The sequence below is a fragment of the Pristis pectinata genome, chromosome 8 (genome assembly GCF_009764475.1).
Source record: "Pristis pectinata isolate sPriPec2 chromosome 8, sPriPec2.1.pri, whole genome shotgun sequence".
In the NCBI taxonomy this organism is placed as follows: domain Eukaryota; kingdom Metazoa; phylum Chordata; class Chondrichthyes; order Rhinopristiformes; family Pristidae; genus Pristis; species Pristis pectinata.
Window position 1 is genome coordinate 14,212,889 of NC_067412.1, and position 17,540 is coordinate 14,230,428.

The window sequence follows — 17,540 nt, forward strand, 5'->3', positions numbered from 1 at the left end:
GAGTTGCCAGAGGAAGTGGCTGTGGCAGGTACAATAGTATCATAAAAGAAGCACTTGGATAGGTACATGGAGGGGCGGGGCTTAGAGGGATATGGGCTGAACGCAGGGACTTGGGACTAGATGGGTGGGCACCGTGGTTGGGATGGATTTGTTGGGCCGAAGGGCCTGTATCCATGCTGTATTGCTCCGACTCTATGACATTCTCATCAGTTCCCACAGATTCTACCACATTAGGGACAATTTATTGCAGCCAAATAACCTACCAATCCACGTGTCTTTGGAGGAAACTTGAGCACCCAGAGGAAACACCTGTGGCCATAGGGAGAATGTGTAAACTCTACATAAACAGCACCGGAGGTCAGGATTGAACCATGTCTCTGGTGCTGTGAGGCAGTGACTCTACTAGCTGTGTCACTGTACTCCCCTGTTCAGCTTCAGTTCAAAGATTTATTTTTAGGCAAGTTACAGAGCACCACAGAAGACTGCAGTGGTATTGCCCACATCCTGGTCCTGGGAAAGCTGAAACATTAATCTGAAGGAAGCACATGAGCTCTTGGTTAGTCATCAAGTGGCGTTAACAATGATAGTGGGGAAATCTAAAGTCTGAGAGGGCTTCACAGAACCAGGCAGCCAAGCAGGAGCAGGGAGGGGGAACGTGGGCTAACGTGCAGATCTTCTAATTGTCTCTTCTTTGCTTGCAAGATCTTGAAACCGAATCATCTGGTGAAGAATCAGCTGAACCTTTGATTCCGACAATCAAGCAATCCACCCTAACAAGTAAATATTAAATTTCCAATATCATTCACACCTGGCAAAGCCATGTGCATTGTATCCTGAGACAAATGGATCAGGTTAGCAAGTGCATTGCAACATTGAATTAAAATCTGAAAATTTTGTGTAATGTATTTTACTTCTTAATTACTTGGTGCAGCATCGAAATAGTGCATTCTCAAAAGATATTAAAACCTTCTGGATGGCGTTGATTATTGAACAATGAATAAAATTTTGCCGGGTGGCCGTTAACCTTGGCTTCATATAAATGTGCAAAATTACAGTGCAGAGATTTCCAAACATTTCTTCGTTGCTCAGCCCTTTAGAGATTTACCATGTACCCTTGCCTTATATTTTAACTGTTAAATGACAGTTACCCTTTTTTTAACTGAAATTGTTAAATAATCCTGAAAATTGTCCCAGTTCTTTTTGCTTATCATCCCTGAAAACGGAGTATTTCTTCATCATTTCAATGGTGAAGTTACCTTGTACTATTCACTAAGGTAATCATTTGCTCTACCATCTCTGCCCAACCCTTCCACCCTGATTATCTGCACGAACAATTCCTTTGATGATCTGGCCCACCATACCCCCTCTCCCCCACTTCACCGTAATCATTTCCCTAAACATCTCACTGATCATCTTGCAATCCTTTCTCTGAACACTCCCTGTCCCATGGCAAAAACCTTTGGCCTTACAAACCTGCCACTGTACAGTCTCTCCCATGCACTCCTACCGAGACATATTGCAAATTCCCTGGGGTTCACTTACGATAATTTGGGAACATCTTGTGCTGCTCTGCCAAATCTGACCTATAAGAGTCAGCCAGACTAAATTTTGGAAGCAGAATACAATCCTGTGTTTGTTGCTTGTGACAGAGGACAAAATTCTGTGCCAAGATGGTGACATATAATTATTTACTCTTCTTGTTTCAACAGAAGGTGTAGAAGCCTGTATAGAAACGGTGAAAGAATATTTGAAGGACATGACCCAACATTCTTACATTTGCCACGAGCACGATGAAATGCTTCTTGAAGACATTTATGTGGATGTCTCAATGATGGAAGTTCAAGCTGAAACTAAATCTGGAAGAAACTCCACAAAGTGCTTGGACAAGGAGTGCAGGATCTATGACATAGCAGAACGAGAAAGAAGAGCTGTAAACATGGGCAATCTCTTTCACATCTCAGGGAAAAGACAGAAAGAAACTAAAGTAATTGCACTGTTGGGAAGAGCAGGGATTGGTAAAAGTGTAATCGTCCAAAGGATCTGCCATGACTGGGTAAATGGGAACTTCCGGCAGTTTGCGTTTGTTTTCTGGTTTAAGTGCAGGACACTCAACCTGACGAAGCAGTACACATTAAAGGATTTACTCTTTCAACCATTCCTTCCTTCGCTGAAGAACAAAGATGAAGTCTTTCGGTACCTGTGCCAAAACCCACGCAAGGTTCTGCTCATTTTTGATGACTTTGAAGACTTCCAGGATCACGATGGCCTCCTGCAGCCGACAGCTTGCAGCTCGACAGAGAAGCAGTGCCATGTCAAACAGCTGCTTGCAGGCATTCTTCAGAAGAAGCTGCTCAAGGGATGCACAGTGCTCATTACAGCGAGACCCAAAGAGACATTTAACCAATACCTTGGCAGAGTGGACAAGATTGTAGAAGTGCTGGGTTTCAGCCCAGCTCAAGTGCAGGACTTCCTGCACAGGTATTTTGAGGACCTACCTGTCGTTGAAGAAGTGGCGACGTGTCTTCAGGAGCAGCCATACATGCTCAGCTTTTGCCACGTTCCTTTACTCTGCAGGTTTATCTGTTTTGTTCTCAAAGGCCAGTGGCGGAACAGACATGCTCGTTTAGTGCTGCTGCCGACCCTCACTGATTTATTTCTGAACATTCTTCAGATCCTCCTGCATTCCGAAGTTCCTGCCTCTCCACAGACACAGACCATAATTGCTTCACATAAGCATAACCTCCTGGACTTGAGCAAGCGTGCCTTCACTGGAGTGCAGCACCATGAATGTGTGTGCACAGACTCCAACAGGTCAGCAGAAATGTCAAACTTTGCTCTGAAGCATGGGCTTCTGAGACCTTTCTTAAAGACTGGTGAAGTGAAAGAGCAGGAATGTGGGAAAACCTTCCCCCATTCCTCCCTGCAGAACTTCCTGGGAGCATTGTATTTATTGTTTTCGGAAGAGATCAAATGTAAAGGCCTTACCAAAATTATTTTGCTGGAGCACAAGAAAAGGAAATCTCAGGCGGACTGGTTGGATATTGTCCGAAGGTTTCTGGTAGGACTGGCATCCCGAGAAGGAAATGCCTTTCTGAACTGTCTCTCTGGTTATTCAAAGGCGAATGTTAAAAACAAAAAACAAAAGTGCCTGCGGAAATACATGTCCGAACTCGAGGTCAGCTCGCTCAGTGCCAGTAAATTGCTGGAGCTCTGTCACTGTGTTTACGAAGCACAGAGTGTGGAGCTCACTGCACAAGTGGCTGCTAAACTAAGTGAGAAGTTGTCCTTCAGGGGTACACGACTGACCCCACCTGACATATTTGCATTGCTGTACGTCATGCAGAGAGCCCCGAATAATTTTGCTGTTGACTTAAGGGATACGAGCATTGACCTACAAGGGATCAAGCAGTTCACGGAATTGAGGAATGTGATCTCCTTTAGGTATGTGAGCAGACCTCCCAAGTGCAAATTGAATTTACTCTTGTTTGGACTTTGTGCTTCTCTGCTGAACTTTGTTACTCTTTGAGGTTACCTTCCTGACAACTTATCCTTCCCTTTTTGAATTCATCTTGTACTTAGCTTCAAACCTGTACCATAAGCGATTTCATTCCTTCTGCAATTTTCCTTTCATCTCATTACAATTTTCACTGTTTCTAAGAGAGTTCATGTTTTAGGTTGATGATCTTTTGCTAGGTCATTGATTTGAGCCATTTACTCAATTTCACTCTCCACAGATGCTGCCTGACCTGTGGGTACTTCCAGCATTTTCTGTTTTATTTGTGATATCCAGCATCTGCTTTTTTTTTTGCTTTTGATTCACTATTTACAACCTGCTTTCTTAACAGCGAGCACCATAGCTTGGGCCACATTGCAAGCAGGCGGCCTGCTACCATCTGCTCTTGAATTAGTTTCTCAGAAGTGAGTAAAAGCAGTGAACCGACATTTCCTGGCCAAGTGCTGAGCGGCACCTTCCGCTCTGCTTGTCATTGCTGCCAACCCTAGAATGACCAAAATGCGAAGCTCAGCCAGAGTTGCAGGTGCAAGTCTGTTCCTTCACACAGACAAGGCCCTTAGACCAGTGTTATGCATTGTCATTACCCTTGCTGAGAATCCCTGTAATTTTACCATAGCTCCAAATCTTAGTTAAAACCTATCAATATCTGAAGTTGTTAAATAATAAATTGACTTATTTTGCATGGAATGCTGTAGAGTTCCTGTGTGTTTATTCTGTAGGAAATTCACTTAGTACCTTCTTTTGTAAACACAGCAGTGATATTTACTAAACGAACACTTTTTAAGGTTCCACTGTGATGATTACAAACTTACTATGACGCAGCATCATAATCTAATCCGTGCTGGCTCCCATCAGATCAATTCCATCAGTCTAGTTATCCCTTCTCTTATTGCCCTCTTGCCCTGCAACTTATTCTCAGTTACCTCCCCACACCCCCCCCCACCCCCACAACTTCCCCTCCTTGATTCTTTCGTCACTTGACTGCACTAAGGGGTAATTTACAGACAGAACCAGAGGTCATGATTGAAGCCAGTTTCTTGGGGCTGTGAGGCAGCAGTACTAACTGCTATACCACAGGCTGACCAACCTGCAGTGAATATCATGCAGCCATAGAAAAATATAGCTCAAAAGGTGGCATTGGTTACATGTCTTTTGATGTGTCTTCCTCCCCTTTAAGATACAACTCAAAACATTAGCCAAACTTTTGGTCCTTATGAGGCATGTCGTCAATTATTGTTTAATAATCACTCCGGCAAAGCACTTTGGGGTGTTTCATTACATTAAAGGTACTCTGTAAATGCAAGGTTTCTCTGCTGTTGATGGAGGTGTTAGCTGTGGCTCAGTTGTCACCACTCTTGCCTCTCAAGTTAGAAAGTTGTGAGTTTAAGTAGACACAGACTTGAGTGTGAGATCTTGTTTGATGATTCAGAGCAGTACTGAAGATATCTGGTACTGTCAAGAGTTGCTGTCTTTTGGAGAGTTTTAGAGCCATACAGCATGAGAAACAGGCCCTTCGGCCCAACTCCTCCATGCTGACAAAGTTGCATAACTGAGCTAGTCCCATTTGCCTGCATCTGACCCATATCCCTCTAAACCTTTCCTATCCATGGACCTGTCCAAATGTCTCTTAAATGTTGTAGTTGTAGCCACCTCTACCACTGCCTCCAGCAGCTCATTTTATATGTAATATTGAGCTGAAATCTTTGGTGTAAGCAAAAGATTGTGTGGTACTGTTATAAAGAAGTTGGAGGAGTTAGTCCAGTATTCTGGTCAGTACTTATCTCTCAGTTGATATTGACAAAAAACAAGATCTTGTTATTAGCACATTTCAGGGTGAAAATCAGCTGCCATGTTTTCTACATAGCAACAGTGGCTATATTGCAACAAGTATTGCATTGGCTGCAAAATGCTTTGTTATGGCATTCTGAAAGGGATGTGAAAGGATATGACTGAAGTGCACAAGAGCAGCCTTGATCAGGTGTATGTGGACAGGGTGTTTGCTTTGGTAGATTCAAAGTCTAGAGGCTACTGTATTTAAATAAGGGTTCATCTATTTAGGACGGAATGGAAGTGGATTTTTTTTCCTCTCAAAGGGCTGTGAGTTTTCGGAACACTATTCCTCCAAGGGCAGTAGAAGCAGAGTCTATAAGGCAGAGGTAGATAGATTCTTGATAAGCAAGGGGGTTATAGGTTACTGTGGGTAGACAAGAATGTGGAGCTCAGGTTATAATAAAATCAACCATGGTCTTATTAAATGACAGAGCAGGCCCAAAGGGCTGAGAGGCAGACTCCTGCTAATTCATGTTTGTATATAAGTGCTAATCTTTTTTCCACTTTGAGAATTATGGTATTGGGTCGACACAATGTTGGCTGTCATGCTCTTACCTTCGTAGTGTGTGAGAAACTGGGTTAGATAGATTAATCTGTCTGTATTACAGATATGTATTTGTTAGGTTGTATGTTTGTTACTAAGGGAAATACAGCAACCAGGCACAAATTGACCAATAGCAGCTTAAAGGTCATTGCACAGTTTAGTTTTTTTTGGGATGTTGTGGGAAAAAAAGGATATAGGAAATAGGAGTAGGAGCAGGCCATTAGTCCTCTTGAGGCTGATCTGATCCCTGTCTTAAAATGCCATTTTCCTGCTGAATTCCCATAATCCTTAATTTCCTTGTAGTCCAAAGATTTACCAGTTTTACCAATATAATGACTTATGAAAACTTCCTCTCTTGCCCTGCTCTTTAACAGCGCCAATTGTGACTCCACTGCTAAATGAGATCCTAGTTTGCATTATTGAATCTCTAAATAACATTTTCTGACTCACTTTCAATGGTTCATTTTCCTCCACAGAGTGTCAATTTGCGATGCAGTAAAACTTTGGGAGCATTTGGAACAAAGTGAATTACATGAGCTGCTTCATCTGTCCCTTGTCAAGTTTTCTGTCAATCCCTTTGAGGTCAAGAGTTTGAAAGATATTGATGACCTTGATTTACTGGTACAGATTCACAAAGAAAGAAAATTCCTTTCAAGGTGAGTTAATGCCTCTCTCACTTAGTTTCTATTAGTAAGTATGTGTTTAGCCCTTCTCCACAGCACCTGCACCTGATTGCCTTGGTGCAAATTATTGTATGGCAGAATGAACTTGAAGAGTTGAATGATCTTCATCTATTCAACTATTACTTGGAAGGTAGTCCCATCCAGCTATCCTTTATGTGTATTTATGATATTACTGAATAATTGATCACTGGGGCTGTGATATCTATTTGGAAACTTGACTATTTGTATTTGAAGTTTGTAGACAACCTTGCAGTAATATTTTCTGGTAAAGAAAGAAGGTGAATGCTAATTCAAAAGGGCATTACTGTGTAATAAAGTAATGGCATTTTATTTCATCTTATGCTTCTAATTTTTACCTGGAACAGCGCCCTGACCACATCTGGGGATGAACTCCAAGGATTACCTGCTGTGAGGAGTCTACAAGTGCTAGAATTTGCGTAAGTGATGATTTGTAATCTTGAGCCTTGTTTAATTTGTGAATGAGTACCTTTCTCACTTAGATATTTATCAGAATCAAGTTGTAGGTAAACCCATAGAGGTTTAGTGACAGTTTTGGAGGACTCAATGGTGTCCCAAATTGCTGGCCATGCCTAGAACCCTTTGTGATTCATTAGTCATCCTTGAATGCTGAAGAAAAGCTTTTGGAGAAGAGCGAGGAGAAATTAGAAGGACCAGTCACTCTGCAAAAATCCAATACTGTAATAGCAAATTCCATGTGCTAATTTGGAAGTAGCATAGAAAAAAGGTAAATTTTGAATTTTATAACAAGGTTGAATGTAAACATGATGGTATTGTAGCCCATATTGTAAATCTGTTGGGTGCATGCTGTTCATGGATCTGCACTTCCTTTTAGACTGTGAAGTCCACAATTGGACTCAATATAGTGGTTGTGGTGTAAGTAGATTTAGCACATTTCTTTCTCATAGAATTATAGAGTCATAGAGCACAGAAATAGGCTCTTCAGCCCAAGTGGTCCATGCCTGCCAAGATGCCCATCCAAGGTAGTCCCATTTGCCCACGTTTGGCCCATATCCTTCCAAACCTTTCCTATCCATGTACTTATCCAATTGCCTTTTAAAAGGTGTTATTATACCCGTCTCAACCACTTCTGTTTGTATTCTTTGCCTATTTATAGAGAAAGAGAAGTTATTTTTTTAACTGTTTTCTCAACTTGTCTAGCTACCATCAATGATTATTAATTATTCGATCCGTTTGGTTTGTTTAGTACAATTAAGCTAAATGAATCTCTTATGGATGTCTAGAAATGACATACAATTTGACTTAATCTTGCAGCCTTGGCCCTGTGAATGGACCTCAGGGATTTCGGAAACTAACAAAGATTCTGCCATCACTGGTATTTCTGAAATATTTAGAGTGAGTAAAAGATTGAAATCTCTTGTCCAGAAACTACTTTATTTTGACAAATATTCCCAACTCTTTATTACCATGTATTGCATTGGTTTTACTTAATTTACCAAATGCAAAGTTATCCGTAAATCAATTTGTTTTTATCAAAATTATAACATGTCAGACTGAAAACATGGCTTCATCAATCAACAGAATGTTGTGTTGGATTTAACAGAAATGTCGTCTATGAGTTCAACTTAGTATTTGACAAGTAGTGAAACTGCACTGTCAGAGATTAGTAAATCAAATCATTTTATCTGATTACCAAATTTGAATGCTTGAAGGTGGATTTTGTCAGTTTACTTTGAAATACATCTTTTTTAAACTATTTAAACATCTATTTTATACATTTTATACATCCATTTTATTCACATGTAGAATGCAGACTGTTAAAATAAGTGTTTAACAGTTCATCTGTTTGGAGTATTATGTGCTCAATATAGTTGCCTGCCACACACATTGTTATATGCATTATGAGTGTATTATATTTATAATGATGCATTGTCTTTGTATATTTCAAACAGACACAAAGAATAAGAATAGGATTTATTCTGCTTTAATGGCACTAGGGCTTTTGTAATGCAGCAATTCTGCACAGATGTTTGCCTTGTCAATACTATTATGACTATCATTTTAGTTCTTTCAAGTAACAGATTGCAAGCCACAATAATATTGTTCATGGTAGGCATTGCAAGAAGTAGAAGGAACAAAGCCCGTTGGAAGTGCAGTGCAGATTCACTTGCTAGATTTCACCTTTGTACAGTGACCCATAGTTTGGGTCATGAATAAACCATTCTAGTGAAACAGCTTTTGAAAATTATGGCAAATTTCCTTTTATTACTGAGAAAGTAGATTTTCAGTTGAACTTATCTGCTTTTTTGATAGTCTTGAAGGACCAAGTTCACAGAAAGTTAAAATGAGTGAAAATAAAATAGGAGATGAAGGAGCTGAGAGATTGGCAGAAGTGCTGTCTAACTTAACGTCACTGGAAAAATTGATGTAAGTTGCAAATTTAATTGAAATATATATCCATGCATCTCATAAATATGTAAGTGTATCTGTGCTGTGCATGCCTATATGCATCCATATGTATGTGTAAAGGTATATTTATCTGTAGATGCATGTGTCTGTAGATGAAGCAGTAAGAATCACATTATTGGTCCCATTTAGAACATCATGGCCCAACTCATGTTATGTTGCAGATTCCCGACCCAACCCAGCTCCACTGACAGCACTGAGCAGACTAATGGTTTGGTGGACAGTCCAAGTTCCCACTTGGCATTTACTCTTCTTTGCTGCTCATAAACCTTGTGTGAAATCCAAAGAGGCATGCAGTCGAAGTAGACTTTCATCACTTGATCCTTGGGTCATACAAAAATGTATTAATCACCAGTGGAATGAGCAAGCACAGTGTTCCTGGTTTACCAGGCAGCATTAATCCCACCCTCACATATGCATCTGCATCTAAAGTGCTGGAGATGTACTGCCAATACTGCCTGCAAGAAAATCCTCCAAATCCTCTAGTAGGATAAGTGAACCAGTATCAGTACCCTGGGCACTGAGGCCCTAACTACACGCTGGTCAATGTCCTTTGTACAACTGACACTAGATTCCTGCTTCTAGCAGTCTTCTCCGAGCTCTGCCATGGCAAGGCATTACCATTGGACAAAGGAAACCATTCAAGCCCTCAAGGTTCTCAAAGCATCCTTCATAAAACACAGCATCCCCACTGACTCACGGGAATCCCAGGCCCACAACTGGCAAAGTGGAAAAGGAGCATTTGGTATGGCACCGAGAACCTCGAGTCTCTTCATTGGAAGCTTACAGGAACCCAGCATAAGTGGAGGGAGGCGCAGACCACCTCCCAAACCACACACCCACCAGCCCCATCAAGCACCTCCTGCTCTGTGAGTGGCAGAGTCTGCAGGTCCCTAATTGTCTCATCAGTCACCTCAGAATTCACACAACTGGAGTGGAAGCAAATCACCCTTGGTCCCATGGGACTGCCTAAGAAGAAGAAAATCTGAGACTCCATTTATGCATTTATGCAAAGGAACTCCCGCACCCTAATTTAGAAGCACCATCTACACTAAGACAATAACTTATCTTTAGTGAGCATCAGCTCTGCCCAAACACTCTGAAGTATATTTGGATTGTGCAGATTAACAACTGAAGCAATTCCCTGTCTTTTTTTGCTCACTTTTCCCTCTGTTCTTGATCCTCCTGTTACCTCTGTCCCCTCCACATTTTCACATTTCTCTTTCCTTCCACTTTCCCCTTCTCCTTTCCTCTATCACTTTCCTTTGCTTCACTCCTCTCCTCTTCATTTTCTACTCTCTCAATCTGCCCCTCCATTCTGTCCTCTGCCCACTCTCCCTTCAGATGATAAAATAGTGGGGGTGTGGCAGTTGTCAGAGAGAGGTCATGTGGTGAGATTTCACAGAAAATGGTCAACCAGAGTTGACAGTCCTAATTGTAGTAAACAAATTGAAAGCCTGACCATTTTTAACTAACTGTGGACAAGGTCACAGCAGGTTATTGCGATATATCTTGGATGTGTTCATTTGGTGCCATGTTTTTCTGGGACACAACAGCACTGATTTGGTTCTTATGGGCTAAATTTGCAACCCCTCGTATAGCAGGTTAATTATCATTGGTTTTTTTTATCATTTACTATCCCGAGATATTGGTAGTAATATAAAATTCACAAACTAATTCAAAGTAACTGTTGCAATTTTTATATGCATTATAGATTATCACGCAACCAGATAGCAGACCGAGGTGCACAGGAGCTGGCAAGATCTCTTCCCAACCTGAAATTCTTGAGAACTCTCAGGCAAGTTTTAGGGAAATGAGTTGTTTATTTAAAGAAAATCCTACACCATAAATGTGGCCTAGTTAAAGCCACACTCCCTTGAGCCTGTTCTGCCATTCAGTAAATCTGTGGCTAACTATAACCAAGTTCAATTTACATATCTTTCCACAATTTTATTCCTTTGGTCAGCAAAAACCAATCAACCTCAGATTTAAAATTAACAAATGATGGGTAACAAATGCTGGCCATGACCACATCCAATGACTGGATAGATTAAAGTGAACCTGTACCTCTGTAATCTTTCCTCAGAACATTTGATAGGTAATCAGATGCCTCTAACCCCTCTCCCTGTTACCGCCAGCATTTAGCAGCACTATACATTCAATCATCAATATAACTTACTTTAGTAAACCTGTAGGTTATGATTACAAGCTTTACATTTGATATTTGTAACTAAGTGTGGTGGACAATAAAAAGCTGACAGTCTGAATCTGAAAAATTGAAACTGTTTTAAGTAAATCTTAAGGTTGTGTGTAAGGCTGCAATTGAAACTGCAATATTTTGATAAATGAGTGTCTTTAGTGCAAATTGACTGAGTTTCAAAGTTAAACTTCTTGATTTAAATATAACGCTTAACAAACTTCAGTCACCCTTCCGCAATTTCTTTAAATACATTAAGTCACAAAGATGATCAATGTTCACCTTGTCTTAACTAATTTTATTTTATTTCACAGTCTGTATGACAACGTCATTGGTGACAAAGGCGCAGAAAAACTAGCAGAAATACTCCCCGTAATGAAATCATTGAAAGTTCTGGAGTAAGTAGCACTAATATCAAAATGATAGTAATTATGTAAGAATAAATGAAGGGTTAAATTAATTATTGGCACTTTCCCTTTCAGTTTATTTTCTTTCTCCTTCTGGGGTTATTACTGTAGAATTGGCTTTATTAAAAAGGGGCAGCATTCATAGATGACTAAGGGCAAAGTGCACCATGTGCATGATGGCTGTCCCACCGATCTCTGATACATTAGATGTCTGACTGCTGCCTTAAACATGTGACGGGTCAATATCAACAGGCAAAAAAGGATCCAGAGTCTCTTTCAGGATTCTTCTGCAAAATATCTAGGCAACCTAACTAGGCAAAGCATCTGCAATTTTACCAGTTCCACAGCTTTACTAGTTCTACAGCAGCTAAAGCAAAAGTGCTTAAAGAAACTGCCTGAGGCTGCCAAAGAAATGGTAGGGAAACTGCTTGTTATTTCACCTCTGGAGCCTGGATGGAGAAATGTGTTCCACACTGTACCGCACCAGTTCTCAGCCAGTGCATTATGTCAACTCCCCCACCTCCCCTTCTGCAACACCCTTATTGTCAGTGAGGAAGTTGACCCAAATTTGATTCCAATGTTGGAAGTCATGACGAGCTCTATTATTAAAATTGGGCCTGAGGCTTGTGGCCTGCCACCTATTTTGGATTAGAAAACAAGCTTGCATCAATTTCTCTTCCATTAGTTCCATGTTCAGTGTGATTACATCTTATTAAAAGATTGTGATGTGAAGCATTGAAAATATCTCAGCACATAAAATGGTTTTATGTGTTTGAATTATCCAGAGACTGCTGCTGCTGTCAATTATAAAGGGACCTTTTGTTTTATCTCCACAGTGTTAAATTCAACAAAATTACAGATGTTGGAGCCCAGAGACTGACACAGAGTTTAAAACATTGCCCCCATATTGAGAAAATATGGTAAGTTCGTTCAAACATCACAAATGATTAACACTCATAATGCTATCAAGGATTGCCCTTTATCTTTACCTTTTTCAGAAACAATATTAAATAGGCATGGTATTACTCTGCAGCATTTTGAACCTGTAGTAATGTTTATTTTATTCAATGTCACCATGCTGGGTGCACAGACTTGCACACACACTCACTTGCACCTATAATGCATGTACATTCGCACTCTTTCTCACAAATGCATACATATCCAATTTCATATATATCTAGACTTGCACACAATCACAACCATGCTCATGCACGATTTTATACGCACCATCATACACAACACACATACTTGTATTTACTCACTTACCCACTTTCTCGTAGATATTTGCTTAATGACCTCAGAATCCAGTGTGATCATTTCCTCCTCTGTAGCCCAGAAACGTTAAAGCCAATTGTGTTCCAACACCCAGCAGTTTGCATTAATGGACTATTTGTACATAGGGAACCAATCTCACTGATGTCATGTGTAACAGAGACACGATCGTGCATTGATGACCAGGATTCACAATGAATTTTGTGGCCAAATGTATCAAGATCAATTAAGAAATGTTAAACTGGAATCTTGGTTGTCTGTGAGGTTTAATACTTCATTAAACACTGCCTTTATGCCATGGAGCAATGAGAGAGTTTGTGTTCTGTGTTTTACAATGTTTTGCTTTCATTGGTAGGATATGGAGTCCTACAATTACACATTGGATGTCAGAACACATTCAACAGATTGATGTCAGAGTTAATTTACAGTAGGCAAACCTTTCTGAAGTAAGTACATCAAATTTTCCTTCCCTTCTATAACATGTAATCATTTACTTTTAGTATTTTTAGTGCTTTGCTGGATTTTAAATCTTTTCCCAATAGCATTCTTCTTACCCAACACATAACGTATATTTGAAATGTAACATTTGGGGATGTTAGCTTTGTCATTGGTGATTAAACTCATGCCATCTTCAACTCTAAAACTGCCAATGGATCTTCATAATGCAGAGCAATTTCAGCCAGAGATTCTGCGTCATGAAGGTCTTGACAACTATCAGTGTAGTTCCATTAATTGGCTGACAGTGTAAAGCAGAACTGGACTCCTCTGTTGACACACTTAGTCCCACTAGAAACTAAAGATAAAACTTGCAACCAGTTCGGCTTAAACTTAAATATTCTCCCACACCTGGAGATACTGTGCAATGCAGAAATAATACAGTAAATAGAAATAATCTTCAGAAATGCTCAAGGCAAAACAAGTCTACCTTAGAAAAATATCTAGTTCTATGTCAATTTAGGTTGTTCCAATGATATTTTACTTAAATACCTTTTATTACATTCTATCACTGCAATGATCCATCACAGAGGTTCCGAAAGGAGTTATTTTTTTCTGTATATGCTATTATATGCTATTTATAAGTACTCATTAATTAGAAATAAAGATGATCCTTGCTATTCATCTGTATATTCACCCACAACGCTAAGGGAATATTTCCTATAAAGTTACTTCCTTTAGTTTTATTTTTGGTAAACTTTATGCTGCTGAAAGTCAATACTGTGCATGGGGTGTTTTACACTTTTTCAACCAAACTCTGCCAACATCCAAAACTCTCAGGACAAATACTTGGTGTTCCATGTAAAATAAAGCAACACTCTATCCCAAAAAGTTGCTTTAATCCTTAACTTCAGAAGCACCTTCCTGCATCATAAATGTGACTTTACTATGTTCCACAGCAACAATCCTTATCATCTTTTTGAGTGGAATTGACATTAATTGCCTGTTAGCCCCATGTACTGTACATGCAGATTTGAACAGTGGGTCTGGGCTCCAGGAACTGGGTTAAGAATGCTCACACCCTTTCAGCTTGGATTCTTTACACCGGCAGAGAGATGGGAAGCTTCATCTTAAAGGCACAGTCATTATTTCCTTTGTTTCCCAATGAGTTAAACATTTTTGCTGGAACTAAAACACAGTAAATTAGTGTTTTCACTTCTATTACAGTATTTCAGAAGAATCACAGATCAGAAGTGGGATTTTGCAGAGAAAAGCTCAACTCTTCACACTTCTTCGGGCTCTGTAGATTGCACTGTGGGACCAATGCCTTTGTATTCATTATCTTTTTGTCAGATTGCTTTCATCACCTTGAAACAGCAAGACTATCAATGAAGGTTACCCCTCGTATGAAAAATTAGAAAGCCAAAAGAAACTTCTTTGGCTAGAGACTGACTAGAATGTGGAACTTATTACTGCATAGGGATGAGCAAGGTCTGTAGCACTTAAGAAGCTAAGTGACTGCTTGAGGACGAGAAAAAAGTGATAATCAGATGGGGTAAATCAGATGGGCAAAGGCTTGGATGGAGCATAACCACCAGAATAACCAGGTGGGACAAATGTTCTGTTTCTATGCTGTACTTTTTAACTTGATCAATATTCACTTTTTAACTTGGTAATTATGTCAGGTTGGTCTTTATGGAGAAGAGCACAGTGGGAGTGAAGCAATGCTTCAAATATCCTACTGCTTTCTTGACCCTAATGTTAGCAAGAATAACACAAGGAATTGTGTAGAGCATATTCTTTGCAGGCAGCTAAACCTGACATAAGTGGAAACCAAATCGAATCATTAATTAAGCTTTGCACAAAGTAAAGAACTGCACTGGATGACTTTAGTGAAAATTGTTTGCTGCTGCTGAACTCTGTGTATCGAAAGAACGTGTTAATGCAAATTCTTATGCTAAAATATAAACAAAGTTGGCAACTGACTTGCTTAACCCCTTGTGGTACAATACTGCTGCTGGAGGATATTTAAGTCAAATTCAGAAATTGCCCTGGAGTGGTGAGGATGTTCTCAGGTTAGTTGGTATGTCAAAATAAGAAATATTTTGCTATTTCTTCTGACTGTTAGTATTATTTCCAGCCAAGAGGCTATCTCTTATGTTATGGTTATGCCAAATCAAAGACCACAAAGTTAGCCTAATAGTGGAAACCCTTCCTCAATTTCTCCAGCTGAAGGAAGCAACCACTGTTATATGTCTAACCTATAAATAGACACGTGGAAAATGGTAATTTGCCATTGATGGGATAGAGAAGATAATTAATCAATCTGATGGCAGTAAAAAGCAGTAACATAATTAAGACACCTCTTACTTAACTAATTAATATATCAACACTTTTAAGATTTTAAATGTTGCATGTCTTCTTTCATATAAAACAGTTACTGAAAAGCATGAAATCACACAACATAGTTTAATTCATTCATCAACTACTGTACAGAAATAAGTTGTTCTTTTTCAATATATGAAATGATGTATATCTGTAAAATGTAAGAATGAGTTTGCACAATGTATCAATGTAAAGTAGAATTGTATTATAAGCATATTTGTACAGAATGAATGCTGTCAGGAGAGGATACAAAGTTGGTGCTCTTAAGTTTTAATTTAAAAGAGAAAAGCTTGTTTTCAGTTTTGCTGTTTAAAAAGAACAAATTGCACTAAACCATGATTTTAATTTTTGCTGCTGTTCTAAATAAACTTAAGGAAGTAAAATTAATGGAGATTTTTTTTTCCTGGTCTGCCATTATTTTTGCAACATGATCAGCTCCAGAAAACTTTATGTTGGACAGCCCACCAGCATACTTGAGCCTATCAAGACTGTAGGTATCTGAAGGACAAAGTTCATTGTAAATCTCTGGGACAATATTTTAGTTTTAATTTGCAATTTTTCTCTGTAATAAATGTAGTTGTTGAAAATGAACACACCAAAATCAATATTTCTTTTATTACAGGCACTGTCTGATCAGCTATTTTCAGTATCTTTATTTTTATTTCAGATTTCCTGCAACCATAGTTATTATTTAATTCACTACCATTTCTCTTCCATAAATGTTACTGTGGATAAGTTTTGCTTTTTTCTCTGATGTGATTTCCCTTTGTATCTTACTCCTGATTCACGTTCATTGCATTTTTTGCCCTCTGAGTTCTGGTAAAAGATCATTGACCCAAAATGTGAACTTTCTCTGTCCACTGGTGATACCTGACTTGCTGAGTATTTCCAGCAATTTATGTTTTCTATTTTTTTAAAGAAGGTTGCTGGTTAGCCTGGGTGAGAAGAAACTGCAAATTGCCCTTTAAAAAACTTCATCTTGTCATGGGTGATGAGCATCCCTCCTGTCGCCCACTCCCACACAACCTCTGCAGCTCTTTGTTGAAGAAGGTCAGTGAAGGAGTGAGAGGTATGTTACGGACTCAGTGAAAGTCCCTTTAAGATAGAGAGTGTGTGTGTATGTGTGTGTGGGGCGTGCTTACGTCAATAGAAGATAAAGGACGTAATGACGTTGTTGAAGGCAGAAGAAGAAGAAAGAGAGAGAGAGAAGGGAGAGAGACACCAGCCTGCTTGTTTTCTCTATCGATGGATGAGAAACAATAACTGTGTCTGCCACTGAAATCCATGTATGGAAGTTGGAAGTAATCCGGTGGAGTTCACTTTGTTGCTGACCTGTAGAAGGAAACAGGTATTTGTATGTGGACGACCACGGTTCGGATGCTTTTCGGGGTGAGGAAGTCACTACCGAGTAAACACTGAAGTGTCGTTTGGGTTCCATCGTGGAACATTTGGATTTCGTATGTACTCTCTCTATGTTTTTCTACATCTACATCTTATCTTCAGACAACGGTGGTTGTTGAAGAAGCCCTTGCTCATGTTTTCACCTTATGGCTTGCGGAACTGAACTTTAAGAACCATTCAGGAACTGGGAGTTTTGGACTTTGTCACACACACACACGAAGAGTTTAGTTTTGGGGTTAACGTTCGAGGTTTAACATTCTTGAATTCTAACATACTAACATTTTTACTTTTATTTTACGTATTATCAATAGTAGTGATTAATAAAATAGTTTTTAACACTGAATCATGCTCAGTGTGTTTCTTTTGTTGCTGGTTCATGACAAAATTCTTTGGATTGCACAAACCAGCAACAAAAGAAACACACTGA

At 39.4% G+C, this 17,540-nt stretch overlaps 1 protein-coding gene across 1 annotated transcript in view; it reads left to right on the top strand.

Moving 5' to 3' along the window:
* Positions 1–16,282, top strand: part of ciita (class II, major histocompatibility complex, transactivator) — a 55,199-nt gene extending 38,917 nt beyond the window's left edge. The window contains exons 13-23 of the mRNA XM_052021743.1: positions 703–777; positions 1,710–3,441; positions 6,365–6,544; positions 6,937–7,008; positions 7,865–7,945; positions 8,864–8,977; positions 10,731–10,814; positions 11,528–11,611; positions 12,457–12,540; positions 13,248–13,338; positions 14,555–16,282. Coding sequence (XP_051877703.1) covers positions 703–777; positions 1,710–3,441; positions 6,365–6,544; positions 6,937–7,008; positions 7,865–7,945; positions 8,864–8,977; positions 10,731–10,814; positions 11,528–11,611; positions 12,457–12,540; positions 13,248–13,323 — 2,582 coding nt within the window. The 3' untranslated portion in view covers positions 13,324–13,338; positions 14,555–16,282. The remainder of the gene's footprint in view (positions 1–702; positions 778–1,709; positions 3,442–6,364; positions 6,545–6,936; positions 7,009–7,864; positions 7,946–8,863; positions 8,978–10,730; positions 10,815–11,527; positions 11,612–12,456; positions 12,541–13,247; positions 13,339–14,554) is intronic.
* The last annotated feature ends 1,258 nt before the right edge of the window (positions 16,283–17,540 follow it).